The sequence below is a fragment of the Protomyctophum bolini genome, assembly GCF_963924005.1.
Source record: "Protomyctophum bolini genome assembly, chromosome: 3".
In the NCBI taxonomy this organism is placed as follows: domain Eukaryota; kingdom Metazoa; phylum Chordata; class Actinopteri; order Myctophiformes; family Myctophidae; genus Protomyctophum; species Protomyctophum bolini.
In genome coordinates this window covers 31,530,450-31,557,247 of record NC_137864.1, presented here as the reverse complement: position 1 = coordinate 31,557,247, position 26,798 = coordinate 31,530,450, and the positions used below count along the sequence as shown (strand labels likewise).

At 43.3% G+C, this 26,798-nt stretch overlaps 1 protein-coding gene across 1 annotated transcript in view; it reads left to right on the top strand.

The window, feature by feature from the left end:
• The window catches only part of pkd1a (polycystic kidney disease 1a), a 110,723-nt gene that overhangs the window by 66,294 nt on the left and 17,631 nt on the right, over window positions 1–26,798 (top strand). The window contains exons 28-48 of the mRNA XM_080759624.1: window positions 1,334–1,493; window positions 1,606–1,758; window positions 2,244–2,388; window positions 6,548–6,874; window positions 7,434–7,522; window positions 8,337–8,661; window positions 9,554–9,722; window positions 10,410–10,674; window positions 11,991–12,186; window positions 13,006–13,176; window positions 13,505–13,648; window positions 13,997–14,207; window positions 14,373–14,499; window positions 14,794–14,913; window positions 15,582–15,631; window positions 16,466–16,689; window positions 19,719–19,797; window positions 19,879–19,994; window positions 20,194–20,396; window positions 20,715–20,909; window positions 23,250–23,389. Coding sequence (XP_080615750.1) covers window positions 1,334–1,493; window positions 1,606–1,758; window positions 2,244–2,388; window positions 6,548–6,874; window positions 7,434–7,522; window positions 8,337–8,661; window positions 9,554–9,722; window positions 10,410–10,674; window positions 11,991–12,186; window positions 13,006–13,176; window positions 13,505–13,648; window positions 13,997–14,207; window positions 14,373–14,499; window positions 14,794–14,913; window positions 15,582–15,631; window positions 16,466–16,689; window positions 19,719–19,797; window positions 19,879–19,994; window positions 20,194–20,396; window positions 20,715–20,909; window positions 23,250–23,389 — 3,609 coding nt within the window. The remainder of the gene's footprint in view (window positions 1–1,333; window positions 1,494–1,605; window positions 1,759–2,243; window positions 2,389–6,547; window positions 6,875–7,433; window positions 7,523–8,336; window positions 8,662–9,553; window positions 9,723–10,409; window positions 10,675–11,990; window positions 12,187–13,005; window positions 13,177–13,504; window positions 13,649–13,996; window positions 14,208–14,372; window positions 14,500–14,793; window positions 14,914–15,581; window positions 15,632–16,465; window positions 16,690–19,718; window positions 19,798–19,878; window positions 19,995–20,193; window positions 20,397–20,714; window positions 20,910–23,249; window positions 23,390–26,798) is intronic.

The window sequence follows — 26,798 nt, the reverse complement described above, 5'->3', positions numbered from 1 at the left end:
TTGGTTATGGGCCGTTTAGTTTTCAAATTTGGCGTGAATAATGGCTAGGGCCTACTTTTTCAGAAAAGCCTGTTAGCCACCTGAAAATCCAATATAGCTATAGATAACTAATAACTAATAAAAATGATCTAGTTATCAAAATGCATACATTTTGACAAGATAAATTCAATGGTGCCAATAAAAAATCAATATGGATTCTATATGGATTCATTCCACAATTCCTTATCTGTTTACATGAAAATCATATTTTTTTACCACCATCCCAACCACATTCTCCAGCTTCCTAGGTGCGTTAAATTCTAACATCCATCCCCTTTATTTTTGATAAAAAATGTAATAAAATGTAATAAACAAATCAGGTCTGTTGTAAAAACAAGCTTCCAATTATGAACTAGAAAAAGTGCCCCTCGGGGCACAGGTCTCCACCAGGGCATTTAAGGTTATGGCCTCCTGGTGGCGCTATAATAAGCCAATGTGAAAAGGGTGCCATTTCTTTATACGCCTTGGATGGCAATTGGATGATTTGAGGCATTTTGTTTTTAAAATCCACCTGTTGGTGGCGCTATAACAGGCCAATGTGAAAAGGGTGGAATATATTCCTCAGCCTATAAGAACGTCTGTGAAAGATTTATTTTAAATCCCTACTGAAAACTCATGTTTGCTTTTAATTGCATCTGAGCTCTCTGTCTACCGATATTGTGCTCTGTATGCTCTTGCTTTATATTGCTTTGTTCTGTTGTTGTTTTGTCTTGTTCAGCACTTTTGGCCAGCCTTGGCTGTTGTAAATGGTCTATAGAAATAATGTTTCAAATCACATTTCAAAGTGCTATACAGTACAAAACAGCTAAACAGTACAAACTAAAGTGCTTCACAGTCAGAGCACTTACGTAACCTACTTAACCTGGAACTGGTTGGAATAACGTGTTCCTTCCACGCGCTACGTCCAACCAGGGAAACTCCCCCCGGTCAGGTGTAAAGGAGCAACTTGGACACTCAGGCATGAAGGAAGCATGAGTTCAAGTCCGTTGCTCTCCCCAGGTTGGCGGAGGGTGCGTAGAGCCCAGGATCACATTAGATAATTGACACAGGGGTGAAGAAAAGGGTTACAAAATCGTGGGTAAAAAAGGTAAAAAAAAAAAACAGCACACCGCCTACACACATATGAACACACATACATAGCAATAGTACTCGGTAATAATCTCTGTGTGTGTGTGTGTGTGTGTGTGTGTGTGTGTGTGTGTGTGTGTGTGTGTGTGTGTGTGTGTGTGTGTGTGTGTGTGTGTGTGTGTGTGTGTGTGTGTGTGTGTGTGTGTGCGCGCCTGCGTGCGTGCAGGTCCATTGAGGTGGTACTACCAGACCCTCCACCTGGATACAGCAGCCTTCCTCATTGGCTGGCTGAGTTGACTGGCACCAAACTCAGGAAGCTGCTGAAGCAAGGCGACTCTCAGGGAGTGCGAGAGTTGTCCCTGGCTCTTATTACAGTGCTCAATGAGGTAGGATTTGCAGTAACTACATGGTCAACTCATTGTGTGTGTGTGTGTGTGTGTGTGTGGGTGTGTGAACATAATGTACATGATGTGCCTATGCGTATCTTGTGTTTCCCAGTATGAGAACACCGTGGGAGAGTCCGTGTTGTCACGGGCTGAGCGTGGCTACAGGGTCACTGTACGCAGTAACATCACCCAGGCTCTGACGGCACTCGACCTCACCACCGTTAACGACATCCAGCAGACCTCGGCTGCTCTGAAACAATGCACGGTAAGTAGTAGGGGTGTAACGATATAGTAACTGCATCGAAAAATCGATTTTAATCTCAAGTATATCGAAATGAAAACAGCAACATTGACTATGCAATGGAAATAATCAGTATCGAATCGTTTTGCTATGCAATTAATCGATTGTATCAATATTACATTTTTGTTTGTGGTATTTAGCAAGAAAAATGAAAAAGAGGGGTTTAATTACTTAATTTAAAACAATGTCAATGTATTTAAAATAGTTACTGTATCGATTTAAAATCATTGAATCATATCGTAACGCCATAATGAACCAATATCGTTAATACTGTATATACGGGGAGGGGTGGGGTTGGATAAAAGGGGGACGCAGGGGGAGGAGGAAAAGTACACGCACGTGTGCGTTTGTGTATCTTTGCTTACAGTACATCTGTGCATTTATGTATCGGCTTGCCTGCGTATGCATTATTTGCATGTATTTATGTGCGTGTTTGTGTGTTGTTGCAGGCAAGGAGCCGAGAGTTCATATGTGAGGAGTGTCAGAACAGCACCCTGAACAAGCTGGAGTCCATGTTGGAGATCCTTCAGACGGACACCAAGCAGGGCACGGTCACGCCCACAGAGATCGCTGACAACATACTCAATATTATGGGTAAACATTTTTTATTGACGATACTATCATAACAGTAAGAGGGTTTAACAGGCAATTATGGAGTTTCCTGTCATGAAGTTTCCTGTCATATACACAACCATATTCCATGGTTTTGTAGAAAAAGCAAGGCAACAACATTAAAAACAAGCAGTAATGCAATACAGTGAGGACATGAATAACAAAAATAAAAAATAAAATATCAATTAAAAGCAATGTTGTAGAAGTGGGTCTTGAGCTGAGCTTTAAAAATGTCTACAGAGGCTGCCTGACGAAGGTACAGTGGGAGCTTGTTCCATGCCGACGGCCCGTAGAAGCAAAAAGCTGCTTCCCCGTATTTTTTAGTTGCCATTTTTTTTGGCAAAGCGAGCAGGCCAGCAGTGGAAGACCTTAGGGGGCGGTTTGTTTGGGACATTATATGACTACCATATATGTGGATATGAGCTGTATGACAACTATATCCACATACTGTATATGCACATATTATGAACCTGAATATGGCATACTGTATATGCAGCATATATTCTGCATTTACAATATGTATACAGTATATATCAATGGAGCAATGACGTGCACGCAGCGTGCAGCTTTCATAGGAGAGCAGACGATTCGAACACATGTTTTCACCACAGTTAACGGTGGGTGGCGGGGTATTCAGAATCAGATACAATAATTGAATTACCTTACCCGCCAAATTCCGGTTGAAATGGATTTCTCAGTGGTTTATGAGTTGACGCAGTTCTCCAATTGGGGTGTGTCATGTGTGGCATGTGAAAAGGTTCAATTGCGTGAATCTCACCCCCATTGTGTGAGGGTTGGCTAGTCCTTGAAGTGAAGCAAGAACACTTTGCACATCCATTCCTTGAGGAGTGGATAGAGTGGATCAAGTTGCAAGCAAACAAACAAACAAACAAACAAACTGCACTCTTATCTAGCTTGCATTGATTTATTCTGACATTTCAAATCTAGACTTTCATCAGACAAAGAGTTTTTGACAACGACAAGCCAGTCAGACATGGAATGGAATTGACACTCGTCAGTTCTAATACTGAAATGGTGTGTAAAAAGGTCAGCAGTTTAAAGTTATAGTGAAATGAAAAATACGTTTTTCACACTTTTAGACCTTACAATGGATGCCAAAATGTGTTTTTATATCAAAAGTCCATAAAAATCTTTTTTTAATGACTTCCTCAAAACGAAAACGTGTTTGATTCCCATATCTGCACGTCTGTCAGAACACAGGTGCTACTGATTACAGAAATCCTCTGTTTTTAATCCAATTGAAGATGACATCCAGACAGTGTATTACTCGTTTTCAACCGAATCATCGCGCTAAAATATGTATATAGGTTGTGTACAGGTTAGAAAAACATCCTCTGGCTTTTCTGCCGTCTCTCTGTTACTTTGTATACAAACCACTGTGCCTGAGACGGACGTATGCAACGCTCTGATTGGTTCAGAAAATTCAGAGCCAGCGTTTCCAGCAAAGACAAGCTGAAATGTCTAAATAAAATGCCCACCATTTTCTTTCTTTCTTTCTTTCTTTCTCACCTTTATTTAGCCCTCATTTTCAACGTAGCCGAGGTTACAATACACAAAATACAGTCACAAAACAATACATAAAACACAACATTATAAATCAGGGTAAATTACAAAGGAACTTTATACAGAACAACCATCAGTAAAATATAATTTCCGTTTCACTACTCCTTTAAGGAGTAGCCAAAGCCAAGGTAGCCAAATTTCAGGTGGAGAAGTAATTGATGATTTTGTTCTACAGGGCTTTCATACAGTCTGTTATTTCCTTTGCTGTCATTTGTTATTGGTATGGAAACCTTAGACAGACAAATGCACTTAACAGGGTTGTGAGGGCTTGCAAGATTGTGGGGGTACAATTCAAGAACGCATCATCTATTCTTCAATTCTTGCCTTCCGGCCAACGGTTAGATGCCCGTGCAACTAAAGACAACGTGTATAAATTCTCATTTATACCTACTTCCATTCGTGCCATCAATAATGGAAGCAGGATGAGGTATAGCTGTTGTTCAGTTTCAGTGGACAGTTGAAAGGCCCATCTCTGAGGTGGGTGGTTGGGAGGATGGTTGGTTATAGTTGCACTCTTATTTAAACTGTTATTTATCTGGATCTTGTAGCCATGTACATGTCTATGCCTTTGTTCTTGTTTATGGATTTTTATTGTTTTCTGTATTTTTAGAGTTTTACAGTTTGCTAATAAAGCATGTCCCAAACTGGACATGAAACTTGTGAAAAGTTGTAGCTACTTTTACTCACACTGTTGGAACAGTTTTGACAGTAACTTACAACGTATATCAAATTATATTAAGTTTTCTCCCTTCCCCATGGAAGATCCAAACAGATCGAAACAAGCAATTGCGGTTGCAGACTGCATTTAGAAAGGTTTGCAGGTAGGCAGAGATCTCCAATTGTCTGGTATTGCAATTATTCTACCTGAGAAACATCTTGAGGCTTTGATGTTCATTACATTTATTGGTGCTTTTACATTGCTGGATTTTGTAATATTCTGTTTTCATTATAGGTAGACAAAATAGGGTAGAGGAGAATGTCATCATATTACTATTACTTATTATTGTTACTTACACATAATGCAAGCGTTGTGGGTGCTACATTTAAGATTAACACTATGCATTGTGTTTTTCTTGACAGTCTGCTCAGTTACAAATGTATGCATTTGTAACTGAGCCAATCCCTGCACTACACTATATGGCTTCTCATTGTCACAAACTATTTTAATAATGAAGATCTGGTACCCAAAAAAATCACTCTAAATATACCAATGTCAGTATACACCAGTGTGCAGGATTTTTTGTTTGCAACTTTCAATCCTAAAAGTGAACATGAAATTAGTTGCACAATACCAACACACACACAGACCCACAAACACACACCAAAGCAGCCAGGTTTGGATCGCAGAGAAAGGACTGTGTGTGCTTCAGGCTTCAGCGCATGGTCCCCACCTGTCAGCTCCCCCCTCTTCCCCTGCTTTGATGTATCTGTTTGATAAACAGCGCAATGGACAGTCTTGTCAAGCCAAATGGAAATAAATGAAAATAACTGTTATTCGTTCAGTAGGTCATAAAGAAAGCTTTGAAAAGTCATAATGACACTTGGGGCCCTGGAGCTACTAATATAGGGGCCCATCGAAGCACACAAGTGTTCTGATCTTGGAACATTATTGTCATCATCAGTATAGATAAAGGACTCTCATATATGTTTTCATAGAATTTCCCAGAATTATTGGCACAACCCTGGTGTTATCAGGACGGGAACCTCTTTTGGTGTTTTAACCCTTCTGGACGGGAAGCCCTTTTGGGGTTCTGTACAGTATGTACAGTACAGTATTCAAAAATATAAAATAAAATAAATAAATTATGCTGCTGCTTCTATATAATTATTTTTCCACAAAACGTACGTAGGTCATGAGTTAGGAGTCGTTTTTGGAAGGGGCCTTATAGTCCTAAATGGGTTAACCCACTTTGCGCCATTGATCTAGATGTATGTCAATTGAAGCATATTATTGAATGCTACCCTTAACGCCATTAGCGTAGCCCTACGGCAATTGCGCTTTTATAGTGCATTCGATCGATCAAGTCATAATGTTACTTATGTTAGCATCGGGTTGCTAGCTGTTGCTGTCATAACACTGGGTCGCGCTATCTTAGATCGTCATCACCATAAACACCCCTTCTATCTGTTTCTTTCAATCGCCTGTATTCCTTGTCCCAGATGGCATTTTTGGTCAAAACAAGGTAACCCTCCACTGCACTGGCTTAGCTCCGTTTGCTACAGAGGACCTGACCAGGCACCCTCCGACTTCCTATTTTATGATCAGTACCGGAAGTCTGGAAATGTGGCTTTTCAAAATAAGAGCTAAATTGGGAAAAATGCTGGCGTGTATTATATCATTGTTCCTAACCCTATAGCTCCATTTATGCAGCACCTATTTGTTGCCCTCCTCCCTTCCCCTCTCTTCTCTTCCCATTTTCGGTCCTTCTCTCCAGTTATTATAAATAAAACGAACAAAATATTACCTGCTTTAAAATATATTAAAACTAACTGAAATGGAAAAAATAACATCATGGAGGCACAACTAATTGAAAATAACCTCCTCTCCTCCCGCTAGGTGACCTAATCCACCAGGTGAGCCAGTCTGCCTCCCAGCCTTACCTCCAGCCCCCCTACCTGGACTCCCCCTCCTCCTCCACCTCCCCATCCTCCAACTCTGCCTCCGGAGAGGACCAAGGAGAAGGGCTTCCCTTGGATCCGGAGACCCACCCCCTGCGCGTGGCAGCCAAGGCCTACAGCCTGACGTCTGTGCTCATGCTCATCCTCATGCACGCCCGTGTGCTCAACGAGGAGCCGCTAGTTCTGCGGGGAACCGAGATCGCTGCCACAGGGAAGCTGGCCGACCCCCAGAGCCTGCTCTGTTACCATGACAACGACAGCTCAGGTGTGTGTGTGTGTGTGTGTGTGTGTGTGTGTGTGTGTGTGCGCTTAGATATACAATGAATGAATATACAAGGAATAGAAAAAAATCTACAAGCTCACGTACGTCACATTGTGATGTTTTTTTGTGAGTGAGAAAAGTTTAGAAAAATGTTGCTTCTGCTGTGCTTTGTCAAGCTTCTCTTGCTTGGATATTCATAATCTTCTGTTTTCATTTAACATATTTTTGCTAAATAAATAAAGGAAGAAAAAAAGGTAGAGGAACATTTTATTATCAAATGTTACTATTATTCCTATCCTATCCTCCTCTGCCTCCGGGGAAGACCAAGGAAAAGGGGTTTCCTTGGAGAAAAGTTTTGAAAAATGTAGAAGCATTTTGAAATTATTATTATTTGCCCAAGGTGGTGGTTAAGATAAAGAATGTAGAGAGTAGAAAAAAATGTCATGCTGATGTTATCAGCAGAGCTTCCGCTAGAACAGATTTTTGTCATGTCTTACTTTTCATAAATGTAATGAATTAAAAAAATCTAAATTATGTTCTGTTCTTATATTCTCTATGACAGATTGCCAGCGCTTTTCCATACCCAGAGCTTTCAACAACAGTCTGGGTCGAGCAGCCGCGGGAAACAGCATCATGCAGCTCCTTTTCCAGGTTAGTTGTGACGCTTTATGGCTCAGCATGAAGTGCGCACAGCACTATTTGAAGTTTCCTTTAGTCACCAGCCAAAAAGCGTGTCTGTCATACAACGATTGAACAAAAGCCCCGGGGGTTCACATAGTCCCCCATCAGAGAACTCTCACATATGGTCCCCCCACATGCACTGACACGCATACTAGATGCTATCAGGAGCGCACACACGCGCGCAAACACGCACAGGACTGTGCATACGCATACTCACATAGTGACATGAGATACTGACATGATACTGATCATGATACTGATAATGAATTGTATAGCCGCACACTCGTAGCTGCCAATGCCAATTGCCACTGGACACAGAGATGAGACCAACATATCAGGCAGACAAACTGCCTTCTTCAGGGTGGAGTATTTTAATGTTTTATATTATATCTTACATTGTAAGTGGACTCCAGGAAGATTAGCTGTCGCCCCGGCATCAGCTATAGTCCGGCAGCCGGGGTTGTGGGGTGGGAAATTTTGTATATAGTATTTTATATTGGCCTAAGATATTGTCTATATTCATACAGTCATGAATCCACTTGCTGACCGGCTATCGGTATTGAGCAATGGGGATCCATTTAATAAACAATAAACGTACATTCACTTTTGCTCTTGGCCACACAAAAGAAATACACGTTCAAATTCTCTCTGTTCATTTAACACTTGAGAACTGTCTTCAAACCTGTAACCAAATGGAGCAGTAATGGTCCATCTCGATCATATCTCTCTCTCTCTCTCTCTATCTTTCTCTCTCCCTCCTTCTCTCCCCTCCACCCCCACCCAGGTGGAGCCAAACCCATTCCCATTCAACTACGTAGCCAACTACACCATCTCCACCGAGGTGGCCTCCATGGAGTTCCGCACAGAGAATGGCACGCAGATTCCCATCTCGGGGCTGGACGATAGCCAGGCCATCACTGTCGCCGTTAACAACGGGAGTGCCAGCAGTGGCGGGGAAGCGGGGGCTGAGGGCTCGGGGGCAACGGGGGTCCCCACAGCCGGTTCGGTGAACATCAGCCACTGTGAATCTGTCATCGTCAGGGTCAGCACAGGAAACACCAATCGGCAGGCTGGACTGTTTGTCCAGCTGAACTTCACCTCACTGAATGGTAGGAAGTAGGCTAAGTCAGGGGTTCTCAGCCTGTGGGTCGCGACCCCTCGGGGGGGGGGGGGGGGGTCGCCAAATTATTTCAGGGGGTCGCCAGATTATTTTCGTATTTTCTTAGAGATGTTGTTGTCAAGAGTGACGACGGTGCGCAATATTGAACAGTCAAAACTATCAATACGAGTTAAAATATGCCACAGACACTTTCAAACGAGAGGGCGACACACAAGCAAGACGTTAATCTTAGAGGTACATTAATGTTACCACTTGAACTGAAAAGCTCTGAAGAAACTGTACAATGATCATCATTCATCACAAATGCTAATCAACTTTCTCCCAACCTGTGCCTCTTTATTGTCTGAACAGGTCAGCTGAGCAATGTTACTTATAATGGAAACAGCATTGTCATATTTTAAAGTGCATCAACATTATTCACATAGCCAACTGATTAGGCTACTCTTCTCTAGGCTATCTCTAGCCGTCAGCTCAAAGCCTGTATCATCAGAATAATTGGGTCATAGACGAGGGGAAGTGGTTATTTTCCATTCTAAATTATAGAATTTATAGCATGTTTAACTTGTTGGAACGGCAGTGTGTTTTTGAGTGTTCATGGAACTGTCTTTGCCCATTTTTTATTTAAGTAAAGAAATTGACTCCGTTAATGACAATGGTGAAGAAATGTACTTTTATTGATGTGAGTGAATTATTTATTCAAAAAATGCAACGTTATGGATTATGCAAGCAAGCCACCACCTGACTATTGACGAATGATTTTGTAAAACAACAAAACAAACAACAAAGACAAAATCTGATTCTGTACCAGAATGAGAGGACAAAGGATTTGAAAAAGTTTTGCTATTTTAAGCATAATATTTCTTTCACCTACTTGGGAATAGAACACCCTGAGCGAGCAGAGGAAAGCGAGGAGCCCTACATCATGGCCTACCTCCACTCCCATGAGCGACCCAATGAGTTCAACCATACAGACACTAAACGCATCACATTCAGCATGACCAGGGGGCTGGACCTGGACCACAGGAACTACACCTTCTTCCTGTCCCCAGAGTAAGTGACCTTCTTGATTACATTTCATCAGTGGTTCAACAAGACGAGGCACTCTTTAGTGATTGCGGTTATGTCCAAACGTCTTTGGGGGTATTTGGAGAACTACTTGAAAGCGTGACCAGCTCAGAGGCCTTGTTGTTAGAGTGTCCGGCCTGAGATTGCGAGGTTGGGGTTAATTTCCCCAGGCGGTTCATACCAAAGAGAAAAGACCATCAAAATGGGACCCAATGCCTTCCTGCTTGGCACTCAGCATCAAGGGTTGTATTGGGGTTAAGTCCCTAGTAGCATCATATCCAGAGGATGTACTTGTTCATAATGGCTGGGGCATGTACCAATACCATACTCACGCTACAGAAACGGGAAATAGGCCCATGGCTCAGGAACTAGGGATGTCGTGATCAGCCCCAATTTCCGATCACGTGATCAGATCAGGAACCATTGATTTCCATTACCACTTGAAAGCTCCTACTGTATATGAACTGTGAGCTTATTAAACACAATTAATTCCTGACACTTCAACAAAGGGGATCATAAGCAATAACAAGAACTCAGGAGGGAAAATGATGCTTAGTTTGTTTACATGCTATTGCTCCATGTGTTTCAGTGGGTGTCCTTGACTTGTGCAGCTAACACTCCTCATATTGTCACACCAATAAAAAAAAATCCTCTTGTTTTTTTCATACTCAGGTCCTATGACACCACGCTGGATTACTTTGTCAACGTGACCGCTGCCTGCAGCCCTGGCTCTGTGACCTCGGGTGTTCGTTTGGAAGTAGGCGTGTTTGCTTCTTTGTGCCAGTATTTCAGTGAAGCTGAGAAGCAGTGGAGGACTGACGGCATGGTCCCCCTGGCCGAGACCAACGCCAGCAGGGCTGTGTGCCGGACCAGGCACCTCACAGTATTCGCGGCAGGACTGTTTGTACCATCCAACGCTGTCAGCTTCATTGTGCCGGTCAGTATGTCACACTCATAGACATAAACTGTTGATAGATTTCACATATCATCATCGGTTGGAAACCTTATGTCCAAAACTATTACTTTTCAGGATTCAATTCAAAAACAGCAAAAGTAGCTGTATCTACAAGCTCAAAATAGATAGCGGGTGACGCTGGACCAAAATACCATTATGGGACAGAGCAAGCTCCTATTCTCGTAATTTTCGGGCAGTGGCTGACTCGCGGGCCGCATCGTGGGTAACGGTGGCGACGATTTTCTTTTTTAATCTAGATTAATCTCACTGCAATCCTGGAGTTAATCTAGATTAACCTAGATAAAAATTGAACTCTGCCGAAGGCATTCAAAATATATGTGCGCTACCTAAATAAAGTCCTTGAGAACGGGTTTCTCAGGCCTTCTCATTAGACCAGGAGCCCTAATTATGGATACCGTATATTACCAAATAGTAGCCCGGGCTGTTAATATGCAAAATCGATTCGGACCCGGCGTTTATAAGGAACCAGGCCGTTATTTGCAGTAGGCCGTTATTTATTTTTTTACCGGCCTGCACCGGGCCATTATTTGGTTACAGTTCCTGTCGAGCATGTTTTTAGTCCAAAAATAAAAGGTATGATAAACATACATCTTTTTGATTTACAGTAATAGGCCTATTGAGAATAGGGGGGCTTATATGCAGCTACTGCTGCTTAATTGATTTGACCCAGATTCGTGCAAACAGACTGCCATGATGTAACTAGAAAAAGTAATTCGGAGGAGATTTATACCTCCTACTAACTTCGGACGACGATTACGGCCGAACGATACCCACTACCAAAATCCTCTTTTAATTGGAGCGCTAGAGCAGTTTTACATCTGTATTCTGCTGGAAATGACAGTAATCCAAATACTCATGTTGTGGTTTTTATAACATTTTGTGCTGCCCTGTGAGACATACTATCTGCAAGTGTTGTACATAATCTGGAAACCTTGTATGTCCCAAACTACTACTTTTCTGTAGGAAAAATACTTATTACATTTTGTCAGAAGCTCTTGTTTATACTTTTTATAATATTTCTAAAACACATAGACAGAATTAATCACTCAATTTTTTGTGTAAGATGTATAAGCTCACAGTAACGTGTCAGCATCACATCGTGACACATTGTGAGCTTGTAGATTTGGTCTATTTCTTCTACTTCTGTGCCTTGCTGTTGCACCACGAAGTAGGGCATTAATGGATGAAAAAGAATACATTCAAGGTGGACATTATGGAGCTACTGTACAAGGTTTCTTCCTGACTGAATGATATACTGTATTTACCTGTCTCCCTAGGAGCGCTCTGGTGCCCCGAGTCTGGTGGTAACGTTAGTGTGCGTGTTGGGTGTGCTCTGCTACCTTGTGGCAGCGGCCATCCTTCACAAGGTGGACCAGATGGAGTTGCGTCGGGCCGGCGTGGTTCCACTTTGTGGACGAGATGGACTCTTTAAGTATGAGATCCAGGTGAAGACTGGCTGGGGCAGAGCGGCAGGTGAGTCTGGCTACGTTGTAGCTGCTGCAAAAGCTACAAAAGCTAAAGCTACAAATTGAACGACCGTGTGAGCAACAGATATACTGTACAAAACAACAAATATTCTGTGATCTTTGCATATTTGCATATGCCTCGTGTGACCGCAACATTTGGCTCCTTGTTGAATTCTTGGCAAAGTATTGCTGTGTGGGAGTTGTCGACTGAGATTTAATTGGTTTCAACCACTTAAACCCTATTATACCTTATTGAAGACGCTCAAAGGTAAAAATGTGTTTTATTACTCAGCCATCACTCTGTGGAATGCCCTCCCTACAGCCCTGAAATCCCTACAATTATTTTGCAAGATTTAAGAAAGACCTAGACACTTCACCCCTTTTGCAACCAGATCTTATTTTAATGATGTTTGGGAGACAAGAAACACTTTCCTGAGGTTTTTATGTGGGTAATATGTGTTTTTAGATATTTTAGTATTTATCTATCCACCTATCTATCCATCTATCCATCTATCCATCTATCTATCTCTGCCTGCCTGCCTGCCTGCCTGCCTGCCTGCCTGCCTGCCTGCCTGCCTGCCTGCCTGCCTGCCTGCCTGCCTGCCTGCCTGCCTGCCTGCCTGTCTGTCTGCCTGTCTGTCTGTCTGTCTGTCTGTCTGTCTGCCTGGTATAGGTCTAACTGTCATTTTCAGATAGATAGATTTACTCGATAGGTATAGTCTGTCTGTCTGTCTGCCTGCCTGCCTGCCTGCCTGCCTGCCTGTCACCCCCAGAGTATGAATTATATAGTATGACTGTTTCTCATCCGTCCCCCTGTCCTCCCCAGGTACCACAGCCCATGTAGGGATCAGTTTGCATGGGCGGGAGAGCCGTACTGGACATCGCCATTTAGACAGCAGAGGAGCCTTCACGCGCAATGCTCTGGACATTTTCCACATTGCCACAGATTCCAGCCTGGGCAACATCTGGAAAATCCGAGTTTGGCATGACAATAAAGGTACGCACGCACGCACGCACGCACGCACGCACGCACGCACGCACGCACGACTTGCACGCACGCACGCACACACGCACGCACGCACGCATGCACGCACGCACGCACGCACGCACACACACACACACACACACACACACACACACACACACACACACACACACACACACACACACACACACACACACACACACACACGGCCCATAGGTCAGGAACATAGCTTGTGTTTCTGTAGCATTAGGTGACGTGAAATACACCTAATGTAATGGACATGGCGCTAATATGTGTCAACTACAACTATGGATAAAACCTAATTAACGTCCACCTTCAGGTCTGTCCCCAGCATGGCTGTTGCAGTATGTGCTGGTAAAGGATCTGCAGACAGGAAACAGCTACTACTTCCTGGTCAAGGAATGGCTGTCAGTGGACAATGAGAGGACAGACGGACGGGTGGACATCGAGGTGGAAGCCTCAGGTGGGAAACAACATGGTCTCCTCAGAATTGCCGTTCATTGGACAAATACATTGTCTTGTGCAAGATATTTGACATGGTGGGCACACGACTCATTAATCATAAAAGTGGGATGGTAGCATTGGGATGTATCCTGCTCACAGTGACCAGCGTCAATGTGAGCAGGATACAGGGGAGAGCTCACTCTTATTTGTTTTTTCAATAAAACAGTGGAATTCTTCAGAGAAGCAGACATATTTCTGTAGCGGAGAGCCTGACTGACTCTGGCTCTGATCAGAATATGGATGCTAGTATCAAATATGCATATAAATAATGGTCCAGCCCCTAACCCCTTTTTCCTGTCACCTGCAGAAGAGGCGGAGCTTGTTCGGTTGCCCCACCTCCTGGTTTGTGAGCTGCAGAGGGCGGTTTGTGAGAGCCACCTGTGGCTGTCACTATGGGAACGTCCCGCCCGCAGTCCCTTCACCCGGCTACAGAGGGCGACATGCTGTGCTGTGTTACTGCAGCTCTGTCTGTTGGCTAACACACTGTGGTACAGCACAGTGGCAGACAGGAGATTTAGGTACCAAAGTGTGTGCGTGCGTGCGTGTGTGCTCGTGCGTGCGAGAATACCACTGAGTACCGTTGATCCCAAGACCCAGACTATAATCAGTGTTGTAATTTATGTCAAAGTGACTTGACAATGTGACATATTCTATTCTGATCGACTTATTCTCCTGTGTGGCAGCCCCAGGGCAGTGTCTGAGCTGGTGTCATTAAACGGAGAGACAGTAGCAGCCGGTCTAGTAAGCTGTCTGATAGTCTATCCTCTGTACCTGCTCGTCTTCACACTGTTCAGGATGAGCCGCAGCAAGGTAACGCCAAAGAAAATACACCATACATTACAAATGTACCAGCATTCGTTTTGTTGTGTGGCATACATAAAGTACATTGTCACAACCTATACGCACATAAGCTGACTCTGTATGCTTCTGTTTGGCTACGTGTGTGTGTGTGTGTGTGTGTGTGTGTGTGTGTGTGTGTGTGTGTGTGTGTGTGTGTGTGTGTGTGTGTGTGTGTGTGCGTGTGTGTGTGTGCGTGCGCGCTCGCGTGCGTGCGTGCGTGTGTGTGCGTGTGCGTGTGTGTGTGTGTGTGTGTCTGTGTGTCAGTGTGTGTCTGTGGAGCAGGTCACTACAGAGGTGGACCAAGAGTCTGTGGAAATCGATGACTTTTTGGACAACTCCATGGCAGGAAGTTCCTTCCTCTTCTTCAATGGGATCCCTGGCGAGGTACAGTGTAGTGCACTGTAGACATGTGCATATGTTATTGCTTTAATTAATGTTACTAGACCTGTAAGTGCACGTCGGCTACCGGCCTACTTGAGGACGATGCAACTTGGGAACCTAATAATACCCGTTGTCAACTTGTTATAGCTCCAGTGTCCCACTTGGAGATCTTTGTATCTGCCTGTATCTAAAGAGGGCAAAATGACTGACTGTGAAAAGTGGTCTGGTTAAGTAGGCTAATAAATTGTCAGGTGTGGGGTTGCCATGGAAATCAATGTGACAGATCAAATCAATTGATTAAAAAAAGTTCTCCTTTAACCTTAATGCTTAAATATGTTAAAGTAAAACACATATCTCCAAAGCGTTTGAGTTTTACAACAAAAATCTGGTTCTTAGTACTCAGCGAAGTTGAACACAGGGCAGAAGTGAGAACATTCCTATGCATGCATTACGTTCTCCCAAAATGCCTCACTGTCAGGGGGAAACAAGCGGATTGACAACACAATAAAGTGATTAATTTGTGATGTCTTCTACCGTGATTGGGTTGGGCTGTCTGGTCTGTTTAGGTAATAATTTCAAAGTTTCAGTCCCTTATGAACTCATTATTACTTTTTCTCTGCTTTCTTTCCATTATTCGCTTCCTATATCTCTCTTCCTACTGCTTTCATCAGACCAACTCAGAGGAGACCAACGTGGATATGTCAACTCCATCCACCAAAAGGTGAGCCTAAGGCGGGTAAAGGAAAATTACTCTTTGGTGGACACAGCTTCTATAGTTACTTCTTTGATCGCCCAAAATAGTCTCCCCACTGATTTACATTGCATTTTAATACAGGTATTGAAGTCATTCTTTTAGCACACAAACAAATAGAAACAAAGCAGAGTCTGCCAGTGTATACCATTTTAAAACCTGAACACAATAACAAACATGGTGATAATTGACTTTATACAATGTCAGAATTTGCTTTGTGTGCATTTGTTGCCAACAGTCTGACTTTGTAATGTTACAGTACCTGTAGGTACTGTAACATTACGTGGGCATGGTGGGCAACATAATGGAACTTGATGTTAATGCAGCGAACATTAATTACGTAGTGTTTAATAACGAGGTCAGCAGTCAGCAGCTGCAGCACACATGATCCATGAAACCCGATGTTTAAAAAATGTTCCCTCACAGTCTATCCCATCCTCGTATCAACATATTAAACAAAGGCAAAGTTAAACAAAGTTGGATAGCTGATGCGGACCCAAACATATGTGTTTAGTTTTGCCGTTTTCATAATTAAATGTTATGATGAAAGGTTCCATCGTGTATCAGTTTGTGCGTCGATACTCGTTGAGTCATTGAGCTCAAGTCCGAGTCTAGTCTGGAGTCTTTGGAGGTCGAGTCCGAGTCGAGTCTAGAGTCCCATTTGTGGCGACTCGAGTGCGACTCGAGTAAGAGTCCATATATAGTCACGCCTTGTGACATCACGCCTCCATTTCCATATATGGAGCTGACCTGTTCTGTGATCCCTCCCCACCCGTCCTTCCTCTTCGATGTCTCCCTTTGCAGCGTTGAGAGTTGGGACACGGCTGAGCCGGAGGACAGTGAGGATAGAGATTGGCCGGAGCTGCTGAGTGACATGTCTGGTATGGTGGGAGGTACAGAGCTGGGTGCCGCCGGTCTGCCCAGGCTGAAGAGAGGTCAGGGGAGCAGGCACCTCGGTGTCGACATGACCCTTAACCCCGACGACGAGGACGGCACCGGTCAACGCAAGAAATATTTCACCTCTTCAGGTGAAATATAGTAACTGTATCGAAATATCGATTTTAATTAAAAAAATCGAATTATATCGAAATGCAAATGGCAAATATCGTATTGTATCGTTTGACTTTGTATCGGATCGTTTTGAAATGGAGATAACCGGTATCGAATCGTTTTGCAATGTAAATAATCAATTTGATCAATGCTAAGTATGTGTGCATTGTATTTAGCAATTTTAAGAATAGAAGAAAAAATAAAAAGATGGGTTTAATTAATTTTCCATTCCATATAGCTACAATTGGTCTATTGATAAATGTGTGTATTCTCTGTTAGCTAGGCGGGAAATAGAGGTGATAGTTCAGTTGGTGATAGAAGCATGAAATTTGGTACAGATGACCTTTATATGACCATAAGCGATAATCAACCTCGGGCCACGCAAAATTCCTCCATTTTCCAAGATGGCCGCCAGTTTGCAATTTGAACCTATACGTTTTCGACTACACCAATGTGCAGGGCCTATAAAACTTAAAATTTCCCCTAATTTTGGTATAAGATATGTCCTGGAGGTATTTCTACCAAGTGAGATAAAACAATAACATTACGTTCCAATATGGCGGCATATTTTTCAAAATGGCTGCTGAGAAATTGCATAAATGTACATCTGCTCATGGTTAATCCACAGTTGGTGATACAAGCATGAAATTTGGTACAGATGACCTTTATATGACCATAATCGATAATCAACCTCGGGCCACGCAAAATTCCTCCATTTTCCAAGATGGCCGCCAGTTTGCAATTGGACATATGGCGGGAAATAGAGGTGATAGTTCAGTTGGTGATAGAAGCATGAAATTTGGTACAGATGACCTTTATATGACCATAATCGATAATCAACCTTGGGCCACGCAAAATTCCTCCATTTTCCAAGATGGCCGCCAGTTTGCAATTGGACATCGGGAAATAGAGGTGATAGTTCAGTTGGTGATAGAAGCATGAAATTTGGTACAGATGACCTTTATATGACCATAAGTGATAATCAACCTCGGGCCACGCAAAATTCCTCCATTTTCCAAGATGGCCGCCAGTTTGCAATTGGACATATGGCGGGAAATAGAGGTGATAGTTCAGTTGGTGATAGAAGCATGAAATTTGGTACAGATGACCTTTATATGACTGTGTAATCCACAGTTGGCGATATAAGCAACTGGAATTCTGCATGGCCCGAGGTTGATTATCGATTAGGGACATATTAAGGACATCTGTGCCAAAATTCATGCTTGTATCGCCAACTGTGGATTAACCATGAGCAGATGTACATTTATGCATTTTCTGGCGGCCATCTTGGAAAATGGAGGAATTTTGCGTGGCCCGAGGTTGATTATCACTTATGGTCATATAAAGGTCATCTGTACCAAATTTCATGCTTCTATCACCAACTGAACTATCACCTCTATTTCCCGCCATATGTCCAATTGCAAACTGGCGGCCATCTTGGAAAATGGAGGAATTTTGCGTGGCCCGAGGTTGATTATCACTTATGGTCATATAAAGGTCATCTGTACCAAATTTCATGCTTCTATCACCAACTGAACTATCACCTCTATTTCCCGCCATATGTCCAATTGCAAACTGGCGGCCATCTTGGAAAATGGAGGAATTTTGCGTGGCCCGAGGTTGATTATCACTTATGGTCATATAAAGGTCATCTGTACCAAATTTCATGCTTGTATCGCCAACTGAACTATCACCTCTATTCCCGCCTAGCTGTCCAATTGCAAACTGGCGGCCATCTTGGAAAATGGAGGAATTTTGCGTGGCCCGAGGTTGATTATCGATTATGGTCATATAAAGGTCATCTGTGCCAAATTTCATGCTTGTATCGCCAACTGTGGATTAACCATGAGCAGATGTACATTTATGCAATTTCTGGCGGCCATCTTGGAAAATGGAAGAATTTTGCGTGGCCCGAGGTTGATTATCGATTATGGTCATATAAAGGTCATCTGTACCAAATTTCATGCTTGCATCACCAACTGAACTATCATCCCCATTCCCGCCTAGCTAATAGTCCAAAACGTACTATTTACAGTTGCAGCCATTTTTAAAACTGGCGGGCCACCTTGAAAAATTTTGAATTCTGCGTGGCCCGAGGTTGATTATCGATTAGGGACATATGAAGGACATCTGTGCCAAATTTCATGCTTCTATCACCAACTGAACTATCGTGCATTGAAAACAGCTATTTCCCGCCTAGCTATGTGTTCATGTCAAGGCGTGGGTTTGTCCATATGTGTTCGAATACAATCTCCATCTATTTGCCAGAGAATCACTGTGTTTACTCATTTATATCGCATCGCTGTTAAAATCGTTACACCCCTACTAGTTACTAAGACTATGCTCTTAAATCTTAGTGGTTGCTGTACAGAATAGCACGTACAAATTATCTTTGCAGTGATTAACAGAACTGCATACAGTGTCCACGACAACAGTTACTGCACAGTTTAGGATAATAGTAAGACCAATTAGTGATGGTTCATTCCTAATTATACAACAGGTCGCTTCGAGGAAGCAATTGGATTGGTTAAAATTCCCATCTAGCCGTGCTTAAACGAGAATGATGGAAACCTTAATCAAAACATTAAAATCAGCTGTGCTGAGTCTCGCTGCTCTCGCAGATCAGAGCCGGATGGTGGCTATAGCAGTCTGCTCGTTCCTGCAGCAACGCAGGCATCCATTAATGATGGTAAAGCACACCATCCCGTGTAATATTGCTGTGGGCTGTGAGGATATTGCAAGTGGACCGCCAAATAATTGGCAAACACTAAGATTTTATTGATAATTGTTTCTTTAAAACCTTGAGAAATTAGTTTTCATTGTAATACCTATAAAGAGGAACTTCCACGTCCACTACGTTCCATTAATCCGCTCCATTAATCCAAGCCAGAACACAATGGATTGATTGATCAGTAAAATAAACATGATCTGAGATTGAGGAGCCACTGTCCAGTGTCCATGCATGTGCTCAGTTACTCATTACTTGTACTCCCACATACACACACAGATGAGGACCTGATCAAGCATATCCTGGCCGACGGGCAGAACTTCTTCCCACAGCCAGATGAGAGCGAGATGGCCGACCTGTAAGTTTGATCTTATAAATACAATTCCTCCCCTGAAACTCTGGTACTGTGTGAGACAAAGCTTTTTTTCTATTCTCTCAGATCCAGCATCTTTGGAGATAAAACCGAAGTAATTCTCCTTCAGAAGCTAAACGAGCCTCTACCTCCAGGATGTGTGAGAAGAGACCCACCAAAAACTGCTTTTACATCCAACACAGGTGTGTACTGTATGTGTGTCAGCAATAAGGTCAGGAAAGAGTATTACATGTGTTATTAGCATGACTACATCACAAATTTTGAAAGTTGCTACCAATTTTTTATATCCTATATTTATATATGTTTGAAATAAAATATAAATCTTCTTTCATTTCATACTCATGTCCTTACCTTACCACGTTGCCTTGTTCTTTCCTTCAGTTGTGACTGACATCTGTCGTCCAAGGCGGTTCCCTCCCTGGTGTGAAACCGCCGCCCTATGGGGCAGCTGGACAGCGATTGTTCTGGCCAATGGCATATCGGTGTGGGCGGGCCGTGGGTTCAGTCAGGGCGTGGCCATGATGTGGCTTATTTCCTGTTTCGCCAGTTTCCTGTGCTCCTGCTTGCTTCTGGAACCTATCAAGGTACACATCTCAGCCCCGCTCCTCTCCCCATTTTATTTATTGCACAAACAGTTCCCACAAACAAGTAAGCAGACAGAAACGCACCCAAGACAAACAGTAAAGTACAGTAAATTGAAGTAAGTACAGTGTGCTTACTGCTTTGATGCATTAAAACCGGGACAGCATCTTAATTAATTTGTATTCATTATTATTTTTTACATTTTAATTGTTTTTATTTTTCAGATGGGGGTCCATGGCCAAATACACATATATTAATTTGATGGATTGAGAACCAAGTGTCCATGGCAGTGGGCAGGACTGACTGCTGTCTCCCTACAGGTGCTGTGTGAGGCAGTGTACTATGCGGTGTGGGTGCGCCGGCTGCGACCAGAGGACCAGGATGTGCTGGTGGAGTTTCCCCGGGTGGAGAGGGTGGTGCAGCGGGTCACCAGGGTCCGGCCGCCCCAAGGCTTCGCTCTGTCCCAGGCCCGGCAACAGGCCCGGAAGGTCCACATGCTGCATACCATGCTCAAGGTGAGTGAATGCAGGGCAGTAGGTATTGTGCAAGAATGTATTCATACATTTCATGAATTCACAAAAATATGACATGTACAGAAAATAAGACAGTTGCATGGATGTAATGTATAGTGCATTGTAGAGAAGAAGAAGAAGAAGAAGAAGAAGAAGAAGAAGAAAAAAAAACTTTTTTAAATAAAATAGCAGATCTAGAGACAGGGAAAAACATAGGAGGCACCATAGAAGACAGAGAAGAACATAGAAAGCAACATAAGACGGAACCACCACAGGATTAAGGCACCAGAGATGACAGGGAAGCGCCATAGGAGGTGTGGTATATATTTTATACCATACAGGAGAGGAAATGTGAGACGGTGGACAGCAGACGAGATGATGTTCCTTGATGATTTATTTCAGAGTACACAGCAGCATACAGCATAGGCTCACACAGGAGCGAGCTGGCCACAGGTATAGTGACCAGCCCCGAGTGAACAAGTTACATTCGAATTCATCTTGGTTATCAAGGGTTACAATACGCATTGTTCCAGACTGGCCTTGTGGCCACTCCCTGGAAGGTAGCATTTGGATCACTTTAGACCTTTGATCCACTGTTTATCTTCTAGCTTGTAAATGTGTGACCCAGGATCTGAACTCAGACAAAAGGCATGTATAAACAGGCCAACGACACCCTAACTTTGAATAACAAAGGCTTGCCTTGGAGCAGCCTTGGATAATTAAGCCAGTTCCTACTGAATACAACAGTTTGAGTACATTTGTACAAGAACATGAGATATTGCATAGAATTATGGATTCCCAGAAACCACAGAGGCATTATTGTATGTGTTACTAAACTATGCTGCCTGTGCCACATGAACATATTTTAGTGAGAAAGAAATAGGTGAAGAAAGATTGCTCATAAATTATGTTAGATAACACAAGAAATATCAGTATTTGCCTCGCTATAATAATGCTTCTCATAATTCCTAAATGCCTACCGGTATATACAGTACACCAGGGGTCCTCAACTAGAAATGCTGAAGGTCCACAAATATATTTTGAATAAGACCATGGTCCAGTCTCATGCACACGCAAATAAAATTGTGGGTCGCGGGCCACGTGGGCCCCACGGGGTGGGGCTGCCCCCCTCGCCCCCACCCCTAGAAACAACTATGCCTGTTTAGTACAGTCAAACCAAGCTTATACAAACCAGGTCCCATCCCAACCAACCAATACTGGGGTGGCAGAGTTGACAAATATTCATTATTCAAAAATGTTGTTCATTCAACTGAATGTGTGAATGTGTCACTGCTAGTGAGCCAGTCAGCGCAACATTGGCATCATGACATTACTCGGCATTGAGCGAATACAACGGATAATTCAACTTCTATTAGACACCCTAGCCCCCTACCTCTTTGTCATAGTCCTGGACAATGACAAAAAAGTCACGCCTTTTTGCGGTGACTTTTTTTCTTCTCTTTATTCTTTTTTTTCCCGGCTTTCGCCTTTTTATTTTATATGGAGGGACAGACAGTAGGCTGACAGGAAATGGGGAGAGAGTGGGGGAGTGACATGCAGTAAAGGCCATCAAGATCGGGAGTCGAACCCGCGGCAGACTGCCAGACTGGATTACCAGCCAAGGTGCCTGGACCGCTGATCCACGGCCCAGGCCTCTTCTCTTTATTCTATCATTTCTCCAGGGTCCACAGAGAGGTGTGCCGTGGTCCGGTCGTGGACCGCGGTCCGCCTGTTAAGGACCACTGCAGTACACCCATCCCAGCACTAGTATGCGTATGTGTGTGTATGCATATACCAGCAGTGTTATCCCTGAACGTGTTAAAAAAACGTTCACGAACACGTTCATATTTTGGGTGAACATGAACTGAACGTACTGTATTTCTGCTTGATGAACGTCATTGTGAACGCGTTCATTTCTGGCATGTGTGAACGTCACTTTCTCACAGTTCAAGAGTGAGTGTTTCCATAGAGCCTTTCAGGCGAAATCCCCGGTGCTAAAACACACCCTAAACAGTCCTTAATATCTAGCAGAAAACCCACCAATAAGTCCTTATCCGACACAAATTAACAAATCTTTCTCAGCTGTACAATTTCACTGGAACGCACAGCACGCAACTGCATGATGATCCAGTCATGCAGGCAGACAGAAGACACAAAACATCCCGACTCCCGACCCAAACACTGAGGAAACTTGTTGTTGTTTGATTAAACATAATGTGCCACGAAGCGCAGTGATGCCTGATTTATTCTTCGTCATACTTGTTCCGTGCTGAAATTTGCTGATCAGCTGAGATTGTTCTTTTGTTGCGTTTTCACGTGTTTGTCTTTGATTCTCATCTGCAGAACTTCCTGATGTATATGTTCTTCCTGCTGGTGGTTCTGCTCCTCAACTACTCTGACACGGCCAAAGACACACACAGCCTGAGGCTGCGCACACACCTGGAGCGCAGTCTGCACACACTTGAATACAGCCGCATCAGCAGGTACTTTACTGAATTTATACCTTTGTAACACATACTGTACACACACATGTACACAGAACCCCTTCAATCCAAATAATAATATTAATAATAATAATAATAATAGATCCAATGAATTGGTAAGAGCTAATATAGTAAGGCCAAGATCCTGCTCTCATCCATTGATGGCCTTCCTTAACGCGTAGTCCAGGACTATGACAAAGAGGAAGGGGGCTAGGATGTCTAATAGAATCTTAATAATAGAATCTTCATGTGGTGCTGGAAACTTTTTACTTTCAGTCGGTGCTCCTCTCTTTGGAGAGATCCACCATCACTATCCAAGCAGACAGTGAAAACTACAATTGTCACCCGGGTAATGGCTTCGGGACCGGAGGTTGTTTTTTTTCTTGTTAGAAATTACACTAAAGGAGTTTTCACACATCCAATCTGAACCCTCCCATCATTTTGATTTATATGCACATGACACACACACTATGGAACATAGCAGCGGCCACACACACACACACACACACACACACACACACACACACACAGCCCCAAGAATACGCTATAATGTCCCCAAGTTTAGATTAGAGAATCTATCCCCTTAAATGTATAACTTGCCTGGTATTGCCAGATAACATTATGCAATGTAGCCTACCAGACCAGATGAGACACGCGGGGCTGTATTTTGCATGTCTTAAGTACTAGGTCTTATTACGTAACTTGAGTAAACTAAAGACCTGGAGGCGTGATCAATGCCGTTTGGCCACTCAGAATAGCCAAATGGCATTGATCATGCCTCCAGGTCTTTAGTTTACTCAAGTTAGGGAATAAGACCTGGTACTTAAGACACGCAAAATACAGCCCGCATTGTCAGCCTCGAGCTCTGACACAATGTACCGGGCGGTTCTTTTTCCATGGATTCCTTGGGTCTTGACATTGTAATTGGCTAGTAAAATTAGTGGGAGGGGACCTATGTAAGCGATTGTGGCAACCACACTTTTCTAGTATGTTCTAGTATGTTTTGTAATTATCAAAATCTTCAAAGTAACTACTGTAGTAACAAAAGTTTTCAAATAAATGTAGTGGAGTGAAAGTAGGACAATTGCCTCTGAGATGGTACAAATACCTCAAAATTGCACGTAGGTACAGTACTTACTTTACACCACTGTCGATCGGCTATATTCAGCGAAAGATTTCCCCACAATAAGGACGCTGGGCTTTAAGTGGTTAATGTGCAGAAAAAAAGGGGAATTGCAACAGTTGTTTGACTGTTAGGCTACTAAGTGTAACATTGTAACGTACTCAAATAGGCTACTGTACTAAAGTACAATATTTAGTTTTGCTTATTTTTTTCCCCCGTATTCAATACGGAAAATATTGTAGGCCTACTTTTACTCCACTACAATACTCGACTTCTACTTTATCGATACTTTTACTTTCTCCATCACTGGACAGAAGACAATTATGCACACCTGCTGAGACACGCGCTCTGTCCGATCTAGTCACTCCAGTTCTATGGTCGCTCAGGCGGAGGTCATGTAACTCGATGGAGAACACCAGTGACCAGATTGTTCCTTTTTAAAAACAGATTCTTCATCTTGATAATCGAATTGGTTTCAGAAGCATAAAGGAAGCGAATATGCCATTAGTGTCTCTTTGCCAATGAACGAAATACAACTACTGTAGTACCCTCAAACTGGCCCCGTCCGATCACGCCGGTCTCCGCGTGTCCAATTTCCTGTAAACAGACGGGACTGTCAGGAATTGGCAGTGGTAGACGGTAACTAACGTACATTTACTTGTGTGTACTTACAGGGTTTTTTGGAGCTATATAACAATCTAGTCACTCCAGTTCTATGGTCGCTCAGGTGGAGGTTATGTAACTTGATGGAGAACACCAGATTGATCTATTTTAAAAACAGATTCTTTATCTTGATAATCTAATTGGTTTAAGAAGCATAAAGGAAGGGAATATGCCATTAGTGTCTCTTTGCCAATGAACAAATAGTACCCTCGAACTGGCCCCATACAATCACGCAGGTCACCCTGTCCAATTTCCTGTTTTTAATTTTAATTTACTTGAGTAGGCTACTCTTTTGAATACTTACAGGTTTTTTTTTTAGCATGCACTTCTATAACAAAAGATCACACCCATGTGAACTGCGTGGTGCAACTCCCCTCTCCCCCTGCCCCTGCCCCTCCTCTCTCTCTCTCTCTCTCTCTCTCTCTCTCTCTCTCTCTCTCTCTCTCTCTCTCTCTGTAATTAACAGGCAACAGTGCAATACTATCTCTCTCTCTCTGTTTCTGGCACAGCAGTGCCACTTTTGCCCCTACTGGTACTCTAAATGGACATAGTCACATAGGAACATAGGGACATTGCTGTTCCTTTGAGTGGTTGCACCACTCAAAAACATTGCATGGATGCACCTGGGACGTAGGCCTGGGAAAGACCAAGGCCACACAATCTGTTGGAACTACTCCAGAACTACTCTGCCAGGGCTGGGAGGTACGCTTCTGGCGCATGGAAGGACTAGGCTCTGTGGGTTGACTCCTGTCCGGGCCCCTCCTACGTCTCACCAGGTCCACTCCTGCTCTCACCAGGCCCAGGACCTGTGCGTTACACCAGAGTCCCAGCACCAGACACTTCATTCAGGAGTGGTGGATTCCTAAGCCGCAATGGTTCCGCCTGAGCAGCAAGGTGGTTCTGCAGGCTCCGCTTGCGACTTGAGTTGCCCTCCTAAAGGCCTCACCGAGGCCTCACGGAGGACACAGGCTGGGGCGCTAACCCATAGTGCTCACCCGGGTCTACACTTTTCTAGTTGTTATAGTTACTGTACTGTACTGTGCTCTGTACTGTATTGTAGTGTACTGTGCTCTGTAGTCTGTACTGTACTTTTTTTTAAGTCTTGTTCCAGGGTCCCTGGAACAACCAGACCCCCAGGACACAGGGACACACATACGGACACACCTAGCTCCGTAATGGAGCGAAGGCATCGATCAAAAATCACTGGAACACACAAGGAGCCAGTGTAGTCTAGTTTAGACTGAAGTGATGTGTTCTCTCTATTTTGTTTTTGTTAGCAGTTTAGCAGCAAAGGTTTCTAAATAATCTTTAACCTTCAGGGAAGTCAGACAGCCAGCAGGCATAGACCCAGACAGCAAATAGTTCAAGCAGCAAATGGTCAGATTGACACTAAGCATGGGTCATCACCAAGCCGATAGACAAATGACACATCATTTGTGAAGACGGTGACACAAGAAATAATTATATTTTTCATAGTCTGGAGTCTGTGCCTTTTGCCGAAGCTCCATTCCTGAGCCAATCATTTGGAGAAAAAAATCTTTATGAATACAAATGCTTCATGGGGGGGTGTAATTGATAGAAAATCAATTACACCCCTACTCCTTTAGGTGAAAGACCTATCCT